This window comes from Lithobates pipiens, unplaced genomic scaffold (genome assembly GCF_037356315.1).
Source record: "Lithobates pipiens isolate NorthernLeopardFrog02 unplaced genomic scaffold, aLitPip1_a1.2 Scaffold_8, whole genome shotgun sequence".
Lineage (NCBI taxonomy): Eukaryota > Metazoa > Chordata > Amphibia > Anura > Ranidae > Lithobates > Lithobates pipiens.
Window position 1 is genome coordinate 308425089 of NW_027507903.1, and position 19500 is coordinate 308444588.

General features: G+C 43.2%; 1 protein-coding gene across 1 annotated transcript in view; it reads right to left on the reverse strand.

Annotated features, from left to right (window-relative positions):
* The window catches only part of ARHGEF37 (Rho guanine nucleotide exchange factor 37), a 155777-nt gene that overhangs the window by 102410 nt on the left and 33867 nt on the right, over positions 1-19500 (reverse strand). The window contains exon 2 of the mRNA XM_077472708.1: positions 4192-4452. Within this exon, the coding sequence (XP_077328834.1) occupies positions 4192-4452 (261 nt within the window). The remainder of the gene's footprint in view (positions 1-4191; positions 4453-19500) is intronic.

Genomic DNA, 19500 nt, shown 5'->3' on the forward strand with positions numbered 1-19500 from the left:
CGTACAGGAGAGGAAGTGATGTCACGGAGGATTTTCATTCGTCGGGAGCGATCGCGAGGGGGTGGCCATAAATGAATGGCCGCCCCCTCATCCCGGATCGCTCCCGAACGAATACCGACCGCCGCAGGCACCGGGGGGGCCCCCCACCCGCGGGAAGGCAGGGACGTACATGTACGCCCATATGCCTGCCCGTGCCATTCTGTCGACGTACATCGTCGTGCGGCGGTCGGCAAGTGGTTAAACATCTGCTAAAAGTTTTGGACCACCATACAAAAACTCAATAAAACTGATTTTTTTTGCTAATAAACTATTAAGAGAGATTCCTATTCCCATAAAGAGGCATGCTTATAGGATATAATTATATATGTATGCATGCATGCCGGAGGGTGGATGAGCCAGATCATTTTGTAATATTCAACTACTGTTCTGTTTATGTCCAACTTCATATAGCTGGAAGATTGCAGGTCATTCATACTTGTCTTTATAAGATAAGGTTCTGAAATGTGGAGGCTGCTGTTGTTGACTTCTTATGGAAATGCTAGACTGTCATGTGGATCTTTTTGCTTCAAAACTTTGAGTAGATGACCCAGAGTATGTAAATAAGGACTTCAGACCTTTCTTCGACTTTTCTGATTTGTTGGTTTGTCCCAGGTAAAATTTTAGGAGTATGGAAGCTAATGCCTTGTACACACGATCGGACTTTCCGCCAACAAAACCGTGGAATTTTGTCCGAAGGGCGTTGGCTCAAACTTGTCTTGCATACACACGGACACACAATTGTTGGCCAACAATTACGAACATAATGATGTACTAGACCAGTGATGGCAAACCTTGGCACCCCAGATGTTTTGGAACTACTTTTCCCATGATGCTCTGGCACTATGCAGTGTAGTGGAGCATCATAGGAAATGTAGTTCAAAAAACATCTGGGGTGCCAAGGTTTGCCATCACTGTACTAGATGTACTACATGTTTTTCAGCTCTTTAGCGCCACCCTTTGGGCTTCTCCTGCTAATTTCATGTTAGTAGAAGTTTGGGGAGCATCGATTCGTGCTTTTCATTTCACACTTTTCATTTCGCACTCTTAAGTTTGCGCTTTTCAGTTTGTTTCTGAACGGCCGTTCGTCAACCAGACGTGTTGCAGAATCAAAGGATATAACGTGTTATTTATTATTGGCCTTGGAGTTATTGCTTTGATATAATTTTTTGGGTTGAATAATGATTTGATTTGGTATATTTTCTATATTTTTGGATGCATAGAATGCACATTTTGGTTAAGTTCTATTGGCAGATAGCATGTCTAATGTTATTTTTTTTATTTTTTTAATGCACAATAAAACTTACTTCAAATGACAGTTTGGGAGTAGGCAGTTACTTTAAAAAAAATGCAATGTAAAATTAAACAAATACGTGAAAATCAATGTATTACATAAATAAACAATATGAGTGCAAATATAAATTCTTCATAAAAGTCCAATATAAAGTGCAAGTGCTCATAGTGACTACAGTAAGATCATGAATATGTTGAAATGAAGTCCATGCTTCAAACATGATATATAACAATCACTCTCTTCTGCTCAAATGGTATCTGTGTGTTTCATAAATGAATAGTAGTGAACTTCCACCATTCCCGTGCTCAAAGAACTCTCACCTCATATAGAGTAAAACAAGCCTTTGAATAATATTCAATAAACTGGTATGCCACTCTCCACCTCCAATATGTACAATTCCCAGGGTTACTCTGGTAATAGTCCCTTTAAGGCTGGGTTCACACCTATGCGAATTGGATGCGGGTTTCTCCGCATCCAGTTCGCATAGCAGGAGAATGTGACCGGCACTCTATAGAGCCGGTTCACCTATCTCCAGGGTGTGGCTGCAGAGTACACTGCACAGAAACCATGAGCGTCTTTGGCTCTGTTTCAGGGCCAAATTCAGGCAAAGATTCAGTCCTGATTTGTCCCTGAAATGGAAAAATAGGGACACACAGCTTTCCTGTGCGATCAGCGTCCGGTTTAAGCCCTGTACACATTAAACGAAAATCAGATGGGAATATTCGTACGACGAGCTGTCTGCCGATTTTCATATCGTTAGTATGGTGCTTTCGACAGCCAATTTCACTTCTTCATCAGACAAAAGCTGGATGTGCTGTGAACTTAATGCCTGATTTTCGTTTCATTAGTATGGTTTTCGTCCGAAAAAAAATGTAAGAGCAAGACTACGCATGCTCAGAAACAAAAGAATACATACAAAACTATTCAACACATTACGTCACCTCTGACGTGGTATTCTGTCATACGTACATTTTTGTATTGTTAGTAATCCCTTTACTTTTGACATGAGGGTAGCATGCCACAAAAATTGGGACGTTCGGTCATCTAAAAATCTAAGCATGTGTACAAGGCTTTAGGTGTGAACCGAGCCTAAAGCCGCATACACACGATCGGATTTTCGGCAGGGAATTGTGTGATGACACACTGTTTTCTTAAAATCTGACCGTTGGTACGCTCCATCAGACAACTGTTGTCCAACTTTCTGCCAACGAATGTTGGGTGGCAGGCTAGTAAATTTTCGGCGGACAATGGTCTGTTGTCAGATTTTCGTATCGTGTGTGCACAAGTCTGTCACACAAAAGTCCAAAGTACAAACATGCATGCTCAGAATCAATGCTCACCAAACACGACATTAGCAGAAGGTGCCCAAAGAGTGGCGCTCAAGAGCTGAAATTCCATGTAGTACATCACTACATTCGTGTTTGTTGGCCGACAATTGTGTACCATTTGTATGCAAGACAAGTTTATGGCACGGCACGCGCTCTTTGGACAAAAGTCTGTCACTTTGCGGAAAATCTGATCGTGTGTATGAGGGTAAAGACACCTGTGATCCCTTCAAATCTCCAGTGCATCCGAACTGGCTTCAATAAACTTGTGGCCATCCACCTGTTGCATACCTCCCAACTTTTTGAGATGGGAATGAGGGACACCTATCAGCAACAGTATGTAGGCATAGAACACACCCCCTTAAAGGGGAATTGTACAAAAAAAATATTGGTTAAACCCACAAGGGGTTTCTTTTATTACTACTATTCCTTTATATTGGCTTTTGGAATTTACAAATGCAGCAATTTAGAAATCAGATGAAAGGTTTAGTGCTGGAAAACACTATGTGATAGATAAAAAGTGAATTTTATATACAACTATATAGATCAAACCAAAATGAGGGACAAATGAGGAGGCATGAGGGACATTGCTCTAAATAACGGACAGTCCCTCGAAATCAGGGACAGTTAGGAGCAATGCCCGTTGCTCCCCAGGTGCAGACCCCTTATACCAGTGATGGCAAACCTTGGCACCCCAGATGTTTTGGAACTACATTTCCCATGAAGCTCATGCACTCTGCAGTGTAGATGAGCATCATGGGAAATGTAGTTCCAAAACATCTGGGGTGCCAAGGTTCGCCATCACTGCCTTATACAATTAGAAAGTCACCTTTAATGGTATAGACATTTGTAAACGTTATGCACAGGAACATACAAGGGCCGTAGAGCATGCTTAATCATTCTCCCAGGATCTGCCACGTACAGGCACACATTGAGACAAATGAGCACATGTGGCTGTATGCAGTTATGCACTGAGTTTTGATTACAACAGCTCTGCTGCAATGTTGTATAGTGCAAACTGTGTGTGTTTTGGAGCAAACGTGCGTGCTTTGGGCTTAATTTGTTTTTTGGGTGTGGCTGAACTGGGGCTTTACAGCAAGCAGAGCCTTCATAATCACTCTTCCATGATCAGCTGCATTTCAGATCAGTGACCTTTCAATGAATTGAATTGCTATATGCAGTTAAATGCTTGGGTTTTGGGTCGCTTTGAACTCACACTATGAGGGGTTGGAGCATGCGCCCATGTTTTACCCAACCCCCAGCACATAACTGCGGACAGCCGCATCTTCTAATTCATCTCAATGGACAGCTGTAGGTGTCAGCTGCAGGTCCATGAGCATGAAGCTTACACCATTCCTGGTGCACGACCGCATACAGTCACATCCTCTAATTCATCTGAATGGGTGACTGTTTGTGGCAGCTGTGGGTCCTGCGAGAGTGATTGGGCAGACTCAGCATGCTGTATGGCCCATGTATGGCCCTGTGCATGAAGCCTTAAAGTGATGGGGAATGTGGTGAAAGTCCCACTCAACTTACCTTTGAGATGGTTTGTTTATTGATGTCAGAAGATTTCCTAGAAGTGTACCAAAATCTTCAGATCTGCTGTTATTTTTCACATTAGATAAAGGCAATGCATCATTGGATTGACGATTCTGTTTCTCAGCATGCTGGTATGATCTGTGATCTATATCATGATGGTGCCAACCAGAAGACTTATTCTTATGGTTAGATCTGCCAGCAGTTATTTCAGAATGCTTATCGCTTGCAGCAGCATATCTTTCACTATATCTGTCCGACCTGGTGTGCACACAATGGAAGAAATAGAGCAAGATGAGAAGGATTTAGTATATTATGGAAAAAAATAGCAGCATAATCTAGATCACATATTTAAAGGGTGAAAAGACAAAAATGGAAGGTCCTTGATTGACTTGAAGCTTACTGTGCATTGCACAACCAATTGGAGCACATAACATGAAATTCCCCAGCACTTTGCTCTGTTTTCCATATAGAGGGGTAATCATCACAGCGGTGGGCAGGCCTAAATTGATACTAAAGTCTATATTAGGAAATTAAGAAATATTTGAATTAGACTGTGCTTTCACAGGGTGACACTGTGGATGCACAAGGTAATAATGTGCCAACGTCCCGATATTGCATATGAAAAAGAAGAGGACTAGTTGATTGGACTTTTAAAAGGCACATAGATAGCTTGTCTAAAAATAGTTACATTTATCTATATTAGGAAATAATCTAATAATATCTAATCTATATTAGGAAAAACACAAAGGGTTGATTTACTAAAGGCAACTAGACTGTGCACTTTGCAAAGCAGTTGCTCCAGAGCTTAGTAAATGAGGTAAAGTTTCCCTTTGCAAAGAATAACCAATCACATGCAAGGAAAATTTAAAAAAACAGCATTTTTCCTTGCACGTGACTGGATGATGGAAGTCAGCAGAGCTTCCCCTCATTTACTAAGCTCTGGCTGTCTTTACTAAATGTCTTTAGTAAATCAACCCCATAGTGCTGTAGATATCAGCATGTACCTTGATTACAGGTCATTTTTATCTTTTGATTCTGGCTGTTACAAAATCCTCCTTTGAACACTTCCCCCCCTTCCCTTAGGTTCCTGTCTTCCGGCAGCTCAAATGGAGCCTGTGCTGTCCCTGCACTACCTGGAAATTTTGGGAAAGCAGCTCTGAGGACCTAATGCTAATGGTGGTAAACAGGGGAAGTAAGAAAACTTTTGGTAACATATTAAGAAAAGAAATCATAGAGGTTATAGAGCAATGGTTTTCCAACTGCGGTCCAGGGGCTGGATGTGGCCATTTGCTTTCTTTTTTTTCTGGCCCTTGGTGAATTATTTCCCCCACTATCAACAACAATGGGTCATAGTTCCTGCCACTGCCACTGATAATGGGGCACTATTTCCCCCACTGACACCAATGATGGGTGCAATAATCCTCCCATTGACACTAATTATGGGGCAAGATTTCTCCCACTGACACCAATGATGGGGTATTAATCTTCCCATTGACATCAATGATAGTGCCCTATTCCTCCCACTGACACCAGGGATGGGGCACTATTCCTCCCCCTAATACCAAAGAGGGGACACTGTTTACTCCCACTGACATGAAGACATTTTCTACACCCACTGGCCACAGTCCGACCCCCCCCCCCCCCCCCAGAGTTTGAAGGACAGTAAACTGGCCCTTCTTGTGAGACTGTTCTAGTATAGAGATTTGCCAACAGACATCCACTTCTAAAAATTATAAAAAAAACTCACAGGTGAGTCAACCACTTGACTGACGTTTTACTTTTAGTAAATTTAAGACATATACAATACAGCTTTGTCCAACTGCCATGGCTATTGGCTAATAGCTAGCCAAATGTTGATATTATACAGTATATTCTGCATAGTGTACTATAAACAAATGCAATAAAAGCGGAATAATTGTTGGGCGAGTCAACCCACAGTCTTAACAATACAGTACACAGCAATAGGTTAGTAGTGTATCCACAACTGTGGTGTCATCAGAGATTCTAAAGGAACCCATTATGGGTTTTCCAAAGCAGATGCTGCTTTCTTTCAGACACTCTCCCTCTCTAAATTAAAGAGGAGTGCCACCTGGAAAAAAATATTAAAAGTGAGCAGCTACAAATACTGCAGCTGCTGACTTTTAATAAATGGACACTTACCTGTTCCAGGGTTCAGCGATGTCGGCAGCAGATGACGAGCAATCGCTTGTCTCTCGGCTGCCCCCGCCGCCATCCTCTGTCGGAGAACCGGGAAGTGAAGCGTTGTGGCTTCACTGCCTGGTTCCCTACTGCGCATGCACGACGTGATGAAGATGACTTGCTGAAGTTAAAACAGAGCATCAGAATTGGGAAGAAAGGGTAATTAAGTGACTTTGAACATGGCATGGTTGTTTCTGCCAGATGGACTGGTCTAAGTATTTCAAAAACTGCTGATCTACTGGGATTTTCTGCTCAGCAGACTCTGCCAGCTCAGCAGGAGATCGCTCAGCAGGAGATCGCTCCGTTGATCTCAGCTAAACCAGCGGATGACAGGCCTGTTTCTGCTCACTGAGCAAGGAGGGACCTGTTAGAGCCTCACTGATTTCTATGGGGAGATCGGACGAAAACAGACAGCGTGTCCGTTTTTCATCAGATCCCATCCGATTTGCAAGACAGATGGCGAACATTTCGCCATACATCTGTTTTGAGCAGATCTGGTCAGATCGGATGGCAGACGGGTGTCAGCGGACACATCTCCGCTGACATCCGCCTGCCCATAGCAGTCAATGGGTGGCCCGCTCGGCTCCGCCTGAAAAACAGACAGGTGGATCTGAGTGGGCTTACCGTGGGAAAGGGGCCTAGAGTTCCACTTTAAAGTGGTTGTAAACCCTTACAAACCACTTTGACCTACAGATAAGCCTAGATTAAGGCTTACCTGTAGGTCCAAGAAATATCTCCTAAACCTATACGGTTTAGGAGATATTTGCCCGAAGACGGGCACCGCTATCTACGACGCATGTGCCGTAGACAGTGGCGCGCAGGCGCACTGAGCGGGGCATCGTCGATGACGGCAATGCCGCGAGTCTTGGCTCACGTGCGCATGCGCGGGAGTGACGTCATCGCTGCTCCGGCGAATCACAGCGCCGGAGCAGCGAGACCCACGGAGACCCACCAAGGAGATGGACCCTCGGAACTACAGGGGACAGCGGTGACTTCGCTGGCTCCTGTGTCAGGTAAGTGACACATAATGGACTACTATGCGATGCATAGTAGTCCATTATGCTTTGCCTTTACAGGGAATGAAAGAGGAAGTAAACTCATCAGGGTTTACTTCCTCTTTAAGCTATTATCAGCAAAGGAGATAAGGATAGCCTGGAAAATATGTAAAAAGTAGCAGAAAGCTCCACTTGCTGGCTGGACATACAGCATGACATTTTTTATACGAAATAGTTCCTTTTTACTCAACTAAAAAAGGTAGTATTTTAAATTATTTTTTAAAGTTTTGAACATAATAAATAAAGTAATAAAGTATATAAATTGTTCCTTTTTAAAGTACACTTGCCATAAAATACAGTATATATGGAGGCTGCCATTTTCCTCTGAAATGACTAGTTGCTTGGCTGTCATGCTAATGAAATACTTTCTGAGTCACTGACTTTCCCATTATAATGACAAAATAATGAGGACAAACATGTAGATCTCTAATGATCCTAATTAATAATAATAGAAAAAAAAATCATAGCATTGGAATGCAATTATCTTTATGTAAGGCTGAATGGAATGCCTGCAGACGTGATTATCAGTGCAATAGATACGGTGGCTTCATTAGATGTAGTAGATGAATAGGACTGTGCTTTGGGACTGCTATTTTTATTACGGGTAGAGCTCATGAAATAGCTGGTGCAGACTGCCGCTCAGTCTCCACCCATGATAAGGCCTTATGATTTTGAGTCATCTGCTCTACACAACAGGACATTGTTGCACAATGGGCAGAAACAACAAACAATACACTGACATCCAGCAAACAGCCTACGGGTCTGTTAGAAAGAATAATGGAATACGCTTTCCTAGCCATTCAATGAAATGCCATTCTCTGCACAGCAGTGGAAAATAATGCTGCTTTTGAGATGATCAAATTCTCCATAATTATAGTAACTACTGACTGAGAACAATTTTCCTGCAGCATGGCATGTATTCGGCATCCTTGATTCCAGGGACAGGATTTGATCATTTGTCCCTATTTGTTCTTTGCATTTTTTATCTTTGAATATGTCCCTGTTTTTGTTTTAAAAAATGCTCTAATATACTAGAAATATCTTCTTTTATATTCCTGACTGCTTCCAGCATCTGTGTCTGTAGCCATAAACATGTCTGCTTTGTTTCTGTTGGTTCACTGGAGAGGGTGGCGCACAGATATACCTCGACACTAACTTAAACCCCAACTTCAGGAAAAGTACAAGTCCTTATGATTAAAGCCTACCACAGCTGAAACACATTAACATTTTCGTATTAGAGTAGGTTTACTTGTGTAGCATGTAATAAAGAAGATTTTATTGAGTAAAAGTCCTCCCTTGCTTTGGGGCTGCAGGGCCGTATTAACATAAGGGCTATTGGAGCTGCAGCTCCAGGCCCCTTTCTCAAGATAGGCCCATTTGCCCAAAAAAAAAAAAAAAAAAAAAAGATTGACTTCGAGGATTGTAGCTCGGCGATCAGGAGTCACAGAGACCCCATATTTGGGGGGTAGGTAGCTAAAGACCCACTCCAGCACTGGTTAAAATATGGGGCTGCTATCATCTATGGTTCCAGAGATACAGGGCTCCTTGTGCAGCCTGTCAGAAGCTACATACAGAGCGGCAGTATAAATACAAGCTGGAACACTCTGCAGCAGACTGACAGGATGAACTGACAGTGCTTATAATAATTATTTTATATTACTTATGATAATTAACCCCTTGCCACCCAGGCTCTTTCTGAGACTTCTCTCCTACATATAAAAATCATCATTTTTTTATGCTAGAAAATTACTCAGAACCCCCAAGCATTATATATTATTTTAGCAGACACCCTATGGAATAAAATGGTGGTCTTTGCAACTTTTTATGTTACACGATATTTGCACAGCAATTTTTCAAACTTTTTTTGTGGAAAGAAACTGTTTCATTCATTAAAAAAAACACTAAAGTTAGCACGATTTTTTGTTGTGTACTAAGCGATGCTTTACATTTTTTTACAGGTTACAGAGGAGGTCTAGTGCTAGAATTATTGCTCTCGCTCTAACGATTGTGGCGTATGTAACCTGTGTGTATCTGGCTCTGATATTAACCAATGCCTACCCAGGGAATGACTAGTATCTCTCCCCAGCCTGTCCCCACACACCCTCTCACCTGCTGACCTGTGAATGGGGCAATCACTCCCGCAGTATTATTGTGTTCTGCCAGTCAATACAATGATTAGTGTTGCTAACTATAGCTGGCAGCACTGATTGTTTTGGGGAAAACCTGACAGGCTGGTTGTACTCAAGTCGCTTAATAGGTTGACTTGTGTAAAACCAGCTAGCCCATACATAGATCGACTATGGCTGGTCTCTGCTTAATTGGTGTAATTTCAATCCATGTATGGCCCGCTTACCTACGCAGTCCCTAAACATCCTTCCACAAACCTTTACATTTTTTCTTCCCAGATTATTTCATCCTCCTCTCCTATAAATAGTGCCCACTGTCATACTCTCCACACTTCTCTCCTATACATAGCGCCCACTGTCATACTCTCCACACTTCTCTCCTGTACATACTGCTCACTGTCATACCCTCCACACTTCTCTCCTATACATAACGCCCGCTGTCATATCCTACACACTCCTCCTCTCTTGTACATAGTGCCCGCTGTCATACACTTCTCTCCTGTACATAGTGCCCACTGTCGTACCCTCCACACTCCTCTCCTATACATAGCGCCCACTGTCATACCCTCCACACTCCTCTCCTGTACATACTACTCACTGTCATACCCTCCATACTCCTCTCCTATACATAGTGCCCACTGTCATACCCTCCACACTTCTCTCCTATACATAGTGCCCACTGTCATACCCTCCACACTTCTCTCCTATACATAGTGCCTACTGTCATACCCTCCACACTCCTCTCCTGTACATACTACTCACTGTCATACCCTCCATACTCCTCTCCTATACATAGTGCCCACCGTTATACCCTCCATCCACACTCCTCTCCTGTAATTACTCCTTACTGTCCTACTCTCCACACTTCTCTCCTGTACATAGTGCCCACTGTCATACCCTCCACACTTCTGTACATACTGCTCACTGTCATACCCTCCCCACTCTTCTCTTATACATAGTGCCCAATGTCATACCCTCTACACTCCTCTGCTGTGCATACTGCCCACTGTCATACCGTTCACACTCCTCTCCTGTACATAGTGCCTTCTGCCATACCCTCTGCACTCCTCTCGTGTACATAGTGCCCATTGTTAGACTCTCCACATTCCTGTCCCTCACCTGCACATACTTCCCACTTTTATACCATCCATTCTCCTCCCCTATGCCTCTTACCCACAAAAACTGTTCTTTAAAATTATACTGAATATCCTCAATGTTACCAGCTCTAGAATGGGCACACTTTTGTCAGTCCAACTAAAGGAAATCTCATAGTCCTCATATTTGTTCTGCCCCATTATTAGTACTTATTTAATTTTGTAATTACTATTGTGATGTATAGAGGAACATAGGGGATGTCAGCTACTCTAAATATAGCGCTTGTAAAAAAAAGCGTCCCTGAAAATATTTTTGAAATGTTGACAACTATGCACTTAGGCACTGCCCAAGGGCCACAGGGTCAGTAGGGGGCCCCATGAGAGGCTCCTGTGATATTAAAGCAGTAGTAAACTTTTCTAACATTACTACTTGGGGTAGGTTATGCCATAATATACAAGTATGCACAGCATATTAGCACATTAGGGTACACTTAAATTGTCAGACTGAGCCCTCCAGTGCTGTGCTGTGATCAATCCGTTGGGGCCCGGGCACTTCCATCTTCACCCGGTCTTCCTTCTGGGTTCTGTGCCTTCGGTGACTTGCCTTGGCCAGGCTGCATTGATGCCATTCCCACACATGCTCATGTGCATCCTCTTTCTCTCACCCCCCCCCCCTTTCTCTCTCATCCTCGATCCCTTACTCCTCACACCTCTTTCATCCCCTTTCTCTCTCTCTCTCATCCTCCCTCTCTCTCTTTAATTTAATTCGTTATAACAAAAAATAGTTTGCATTTTTATTTATTTATTTATTGTTTATAAAAGGCCCCACCAAAATCCTCAGCACAGGCCCATGATGTTCTTAATCTGGCCCTGGGCTGCACCATACTGCAAGAGTTAAAGCGGAAGTAACCCCATCCATAAAACAGTTTCATTCCAGGCACGTACCGGAAATGTAACACTCCCATTGGTTGTGCTCCTAACCAAACTGTCAAACCATCCAATGGCTGGTGCCATAACTGATCACATGTGCAGCATCATGACACTTGTAGATTAAATAGAGGCAAATATGGCAGCTTCCTTGGCTAAAAACGATAGGGGGGTTTACTTACATTTTAACTACTCATTTCCAGCTCCCCTATGCTCTATCAGTGGACTGAGACATGCATATTGTTTCAGTTCGATATAATATAGAACGGCAATGCTGTGTAGATTTGTTGTGCCACATCCAATATAGAAACTACAAAAAAGAGAAAGACCCCTGGGTGGTGGACTTTGGAGGCACGTACAACAGTAGAATAGAATAAGAACAATTTTATTTATTAATTAAATTAATATAGAATCATATCATAAAAATAGTTTATGAACAACAGATCAATATGTACAGTACAACACAATAAGGCAAGTCACCTATACAGGGTGTAATTATGTCAAGAATTTAACCCACTACGCGTTTCGGAGCTAATATGATCTCCTTCTTCAGGGGTGGAGGTGGAGCATAGATTATGGTTAAATCCAGATAAGGTGTCATATACGTGTAACAGAATATTCATTTAAAAGCAACAGGACTGGTCAAAAAAGGTGTGTGGCTTCCCAGTATCCGAGGCTCCACCATCCAGATGACACTTCCCCTCTTGTTGCCATGGGAGACCGTACAACAGAGAAATGATATTCAATGTGGTATTGGAGTAGATATTATTGCCGCCTATAAGTAAAGAGATCCTGGAGGATCCTCCCCTTTAATTACCCCCTATCAAAAGCAGGGTTTTTCTTTTCACTGGGTGTGCCTGGAGAATACACTGGGGCGGGCAAGGGCGCCCGGTCCCGCAATAAGAACGTTGGTAAGGATGGGTAGAAGATAATATACTCCAGACCCACAGGGAATAATGGAAGCTGTATGTCCTAGAATAAGAGAAGACCACCAGACCGTCCGCTCGGCATCCCACATGTGAATCTGTGGGATGATCATCCCACATGTGATGTGATAACATGTGCTCGATCCGTCATTTGATCAACAGCCGTTTACCATTTACCATGATGTGCCGGGTCCTCTGGAAGTTCTCCGGTGCATGCCCCAGGGGGCGCGCGAGAGCGGGATTCTGGGAGGACGTCACTGTACGCTCTCCCAGAGTTAAGCAACCGCCCTGTAGCCATCATCGGATATGGGTCAGTTGCTAATTGGTTAAAGCATGTTATACAGCACAGTGCTTATGCTGTGTCATTTAGCCCCCTGTATCATAAAATATCTGGCTGATCCTGCCTGGTTCTTCCCTCCACTTTGTAAACTCACCCCAGTATATCATGGCTGCTAACCCCTCACACCGTGGTCAGTTTGTGTGTCTCCGTCATCTGCAGATCTCCCTTCTGCTCTCCCCGTCCTCTCCCCTCTCCCTGCATATCAGCTTGTGACAGTGCCACTCCTGCTGCTATAAAACAATTGTACGATCATACATTCCCCTCTGTTAAATAAGGACATGTGCCCCACTGCATGTGTTTTATAAAAAAAAGATGGCGATTTCTACGTGATTTCAGAGTGTCTCCCGGCGCTCAAGTGACTCCTTGACTCTCTCCTCCTCTCCTCTCCCCCTCCCAGCTGACGGCAGTGGGCGTTCTCGGCCCTGTCCACTGGAGCTGTCAGCCCAGGAGAGGAGAGAGGCAAGGAGTCACGGGAGTGCTGGGAGATGCTCTGAAATCAGATAGAAATTTGCATCTTTTTTATAAAACACATGCAGTGGGGCACATGTCCTTAGTTAACAGAGGGGATTGTATGATCGTACGATAGTGGCTTAACAACCACTTTAACCTCCCTGTTGGTCTGATTATGTCAGTATTTTTGAATGTCAAAGCGGTACATTGTTCTGCATGGAACAGTAAACGGAGCTTATATAGTTAAATACAGTATTTTCAAATCCATCAGACTGTTGATGTTGAATTATAAAAGCAGCGGTGTTCTGTCAGATCAGCAAACCTCTGAGGAGATCAACATCAAAAGACTGTCACGTATTTCTAAATACTATATTTTAGTATATAAGCTCAGTTTATTGTTACAAATAAGTGTGAAATACAAACCTCCTGTGGGTGTAATAAGATATCTGCTTGCCGCTTTCTCACTGTATTTGTACTCTGAACGAGTGCAAGGTGTAGCAAGATGGCGGCGACGGAACGTCACTTCTGTTACAAGATATAACGGAACACCGGCATCGGCCGGAGGACACAGCAGGAGGACATCAGGGATGGTAGGGACAAGGTAAGTATCACTACAGTGTAATCCTGAGTGTGGGTTGCCGCTTTTGGTACTGAAAATTAACCCTGAGCCACACTCGGTATTACCACCAGGAAGGTTAAGTTTTGCCAAAAAAAAAAATGGAAGCCGATTGATTTCTACGCACAGCTGCACCAGATTTTGCACTTTCCAGTTTTAGACCCACTTTTCCCTTGAATATTTTCAACCTTATTCGTAAGCAAATCATACTCAGTTTTACCTCATACTTCCATGCTACACACAAAACAGCATGAAGATAAATTCTCATCAGTCCTCAATCTTGCTGCGGATTCAGCATGAACTCCTGTTCCCCCACTATGCAGGGTACTACACAGCAGCAAGTCTTTCTTGGAAGCAGATGTCCCCATCGGACTTGCCACCACTTCACCAGCATTAGACACAAATTACGTTTTTTGTACATTTTTATCAGCAATAGTCTTTCCACTCCACTTGGCAGGTTTTGCATTTTGCTTCAGGAACATTCCTCTGTGGCACTTTTACTGGTGCATTTGCCTATGCGACCACAGGGTGAAACAACAGATGCCCTCCAAGGCATCACAGACTCTCGGGCATCCCAGCCCTCCTTGTGGAAATGGTGAGCCACCTCTTGACTGCAGCTCCACCATCCAGATGACACTTCCCCTCTTGTTGCCATGGGAGACCGTACAACAGAACTTTTCCAGTATTCTCCAACTGGCTGCAACGGTTACTCTTGAGCCCACCAGCCATGGCTCTCATCATGAACTCTCCACCATCCACCACAGGTCTCGCAATTGACCTTTAACTTGTTGCTATGTGCAACAACACTCATCTTTGCAGTCACGGACATACAGTTCTCCAGAAACAAAAATCTTTGGCGTACTGTCTCCTTAACCCTTTAAAATCCAAATTTTTCAATGAGTTAGCATGACTCAAAATGTGCTCTACCAAACGGTGGAGCAGAACGTTAAATGGTTAAGGCTGCAAGACAATGCACATCTCTTTGCTCACACAGAAATAGTAATACAAATGGTGTCTGGCACCCACTGTTTTTGGCATACGAGGCACTGGAACTTCACCATCAGCTTGCCCATAGCATTCCTCCACCAACTGTGATGATTTGGGGTATTTTAGATTGTTGGTAGCTCCAAACAGTGAGTCCACTCCACAAAATTCGTTTTAGGGCTTTTTCTGCCCATTTTTTATGAAGAAAGTAAAGATTCACAGCAGAATAGTTTCCCTTGCAGGGGTTCTCACCATCATTATGTCAAAACAAACAGTACTCTACCTTGTGGCCCTTATCTGCAGTATATCTGCATAAGCATTCTGCCTTGGTCCTCCAGACCATCAAACACACAATCCCCAGTGCTTTTTCACTAAATACTGAACCTTCCTCAGCTCTGACTGCTTCTCCTGCAGCTTCCAGCTGCTACATGCTTACAGGCTCAGCATGTCACTGTCCCAGCATGGACAGTAAGAAGTAACGTGCTCCTAACAGTTCCCTTGCACAAACTTACCCCCTTAAGAGGACAGGGCCACTAACCTCTAATCCTGTCTCCAATATGAGCCCAACGCACACCTGGTTAATTAGTGTACCTGTTTTTTTTGCAAAACCTGGCCACAACTGCCAAAATAAACAGTGGCGCAGGCTTACCTCTCTATACTAGGCATAAGTCCAATGTCACCAGAACAGAAAGTGATGTGGCAACCAAGATGTTACAGTTGTCAACAAAGCACAAATAAAGGGAAAATCTTGCAATGTGGACAACAGTTCTTCACTTTGGAGATTTACTCTGATTTCCTGTTGTGTCTCTTTCTGATGGTTGTATAATAGCACTGGACCGATGAGAGTAGAAAATTATTTTTGTGAAAGATCCCTGCCAAGGTTAAGCTTGTGGTGCAAGCAAGGACTTGGTCTGGGCCTAGGCTGCTTCCTCTCTGATCAAATATTTAAACCACTGAAAGGATGGACAACTTGTGTGTTTGTGTGTGGTTAGTAGCACCTAGTACAGACTTCCATCCCACTTGAAATTCACTTAAAATCTTTCTTTTGTTGAAAGCATCTGATACAACCAACTTGTTTTAGCTAGCATTGATTTTGTGATATAGGGGGCCTGAATAGGGGCTAGGTAGAAGCTAGTGTTTATTTAGCTGTTAGGACAGGCTAGCTTCAATAAAGTATTAGTTTAGGCTCCTTATATTATTTCTTCCTGAGAATATAAAATAAATAAATTCTCAAGCCTTGAAGAAGGGGGGTGTCCTTTGCCCTGAAACATGTGTTTCCTGTACCTGAAGCTCCCAACAAATGAACGTTGTGTCTCCAGGGCAGGATGTGGAAGGAAAACTCCCCAATGTGAATGATTTTAATAATTTTCTACTCTAAACTAAAAAAGGTTTTGGCTTTAGGTATGCTTTAAAGAGGAAGTAAACCCTGATGGGTTTACTTCCTCTTTGATTCCCTGCAAAGGTAAAGCATAATGGACTACTATGCATCGCATATTAGTCCATTATGTGTCACTTACATGACACAGGAGCCAGCGAAGTCACCGCTGTCCCCTGTAGTTCCGAGCGTCCATCTTCTTGGTGGGTCTCCGTGGGTCTCGCTGCTCCGGCACTGTGATTCGCCGGAGCAGCGATGATGTCACTCCCACGCATGCGCACGGGAGCTGACACTCGCGGCATATCGCCGCGATCTGCATCTTACCCAGTACGCCTGCGCGCCGCTGTCTACGGCGCATGCGCCGTAGACAGCGGTGGCTGTCTTCAGGTAAATATCTCCTAAACCGTATAGGTTTAGGAGATATTTCTTAGACCTACAGGTAAGCCTTAATCTAGGCTTACCTGTAGGTCACAGTGGTTTGTAAGGGTTTACAACCACTTTAACATTTAGGCGGCTGTAGGTGATCAGTCTGTAAATGCTATAATGTTGTGTCATTGCTGAATTCTGCAATCAAGGTTTCCAGACTGATAATTTCCATCAAAGTGGTTGTTTTAAAAATCGTGATATGGGTAAAAGCAGGTATATCAAGAGGATCCTAAGTGTTAAAGGTTTTATTCTATGATGTTCATCATGCTCTGAGGATAATAAAGCCAACTATTTTTTTGTGTCAAAGTTAATTGTTAAAATGGGGTTGATTTTCTTAAAACTGAGGAGTGCAAAATCGATGCAGCTGTGCAGTGGATGTAAACCCGATTCATGAAATTTGACCTGGGCGCATATATCTATAGTGTTTTCTTATCTCTCTCCAAAGCACTAAGTTCTGTGTCTTTATGCTGCTCCATTCTTCTGTTATCAGCATGATAACTTCTGACAAGCTCTCCTAAATGGGAGATAAAAGCAGCAGAAAATTTGTCTTGATGTAGGGTGCTATAAATAGATCAGCAGAGAGGTTGTCTTGTCACAGCACAGCTCTGAAAGTATGTTCCTGCTTCTGCCTATGTGGGGGGGGGGGGGGGTGCCTTTTCTCCAATCAGCCAGTGTTAGCCAAGACTACACTGCTATGTTGAATGAGGAAGTGAAAATTCTAACCCGATGTAAGAATTCTAAATATAGCAAGTTGACAGCAGATAGACATGTAAAACCTACGTAGGGAGATTGATTTGTTTCATCCCTGTGTATCATCTGAGGCTGTTCACTTCACTGGATATATATGAGGGTTTACATCCACTTTAAGCTTTGAAAACGAAACCCGGAAACTTTGTTTCAATGCACAGCTGCAGCAGATTTTACACGCTCCAGTTTTAGTAAATCAACCCCAAGTTATCATTTTTGCACTTTTGTCCTTAGGTTGCCTTGCTGAGCTGGTGGTTTCTGAGAAGAAAGGGAATGCTGCTGGACAGGTTTTCCAGGTCTACTCAGGAATGGTTACTGCCCCTTGCATGTCATAGCATATAAATATGGACTCATTATTCCACTTGTGGGGTCTCCTGGAGAAAGACTGCCAAGATGTAGTCATTACGTTGTCAGTCTGAACTGCCCTTTGGGGGAGCCCAGTCAGGGTTCCCAGTGGAGTCTGAAACCTATGGACTTATACATACTTGCATTACCTTAAGCTCGACCCGATTATAGATTAATGCCAGCTCTTGTGGATTTACTGCCTAATATCACAATCTCACCTTGAAGTATTCTTTATTGATTTAGCCACCTGGTATGACTACCTCATGGGACACTACTTTGAAGCAATAGAGAGCTTTGTACAGCAAAGTGTGTGGAAGAAGTCTTTGTGAACTGTTAATTTGTTATCTCAACAACCTCAGTTAAAGATCTTTACTGTTCATCTAAATTGCCTGGTCTGAAGTCTCTAAAGGGGTGCATGTAAGGCGTATCAATAATGGGACTTACAACAAGGGGCTAGAAAGGTTAGAGAAAATGCAGTACAGGAGTCTAATTAGCAAAATGGAGTCAATAGGAGGATATATTGCCGTTGCTAATGACTACATGTGTTTGTGTCAGAGCAGCCAACCAGCCAGGAGACAAGTGACATGGCGGAGGTGACATATACTGGTGAAGGGGTGTTATGTTTGAAGGGGTGTTATGCTTGGCCACTTCACTAGCAATTAGTTCCCCACATACTTGGACTGAACTTACAGCACACATTACCTAGGGACCTAGCCTGGCATCATGAAGAGAGATATAGAGGGGGCCCTGGGAGGAGAACAAGCATTGAGTTATGGAGAGTTGTGTTTCCTTGTATTCAAAAATAACATGCGGAAAAATGTCACTGAGTGAGGTGATGGGACTGCAGAGTTGGTGGGGACTGTTGCACGCACCGCAGTGCCAGCTCAGAAATGCTGCATACCTAGAGAGAGGGGTTCTCTAACAAAAGTTGTGCCAGAAGTGCTTAGTGCCAACAATGTAAGATGCATGGACACGGATTACAAAGTGTTAACTGTGCAAGTGTAATGCTCACTTCTAAGTCCAGAGTACTGCCCTAATGCTGTTTTCACATAACCACAAATTTTACCTATGGTTTAGGCATTAGCAAATGCAGCTCCAGTGTCCCCGCTAGGGCACCTTAAGCTCTGCCTACAGGTTTTTTTTGCGTTTTTAATGTTTTACCATTGGTCTTTATTGGAAGGTGGGTATGCTAGCTGGCTTACTCACAGCAAAATGTCTGGTTCTTGCAAACCTGGAGTAAGGGATGTCAAGGAGTCTGCTAGCACACAAACTTAGGTAGGGATTGATAAGCTGGTGGTAGGAGTAGGTAGGAGTTGAAAAATTCTGGCCATCACAAAAAAGCTCCCCCATTCTATTCTTAACAGCCTACTAACACATCACATATTGTCTGGAACAGGTAAAACAAGAGATCATATATACTGTGTTCTTAGTATTGCAGGTAAAGAACTGCCTAGTAATGAATGTCTTACCAGTAATTAAAGAGCTGACATAACTGGTCTTTATGTGAACAGCACAATACCTGTAAGTTTTAATTGCACATTTTAAAAGGAGTCTTTCACGCTACCCAAGTCTGTCCAGTCTTACCATACTCTTCTCTAATACAGATGGAAGAGGATATATACGATGCAAAGCTGGAAAATCATACCAAAACCATGTAGCCCGATTGCATACAAATTGAAACTCCTAAGGTTTGACC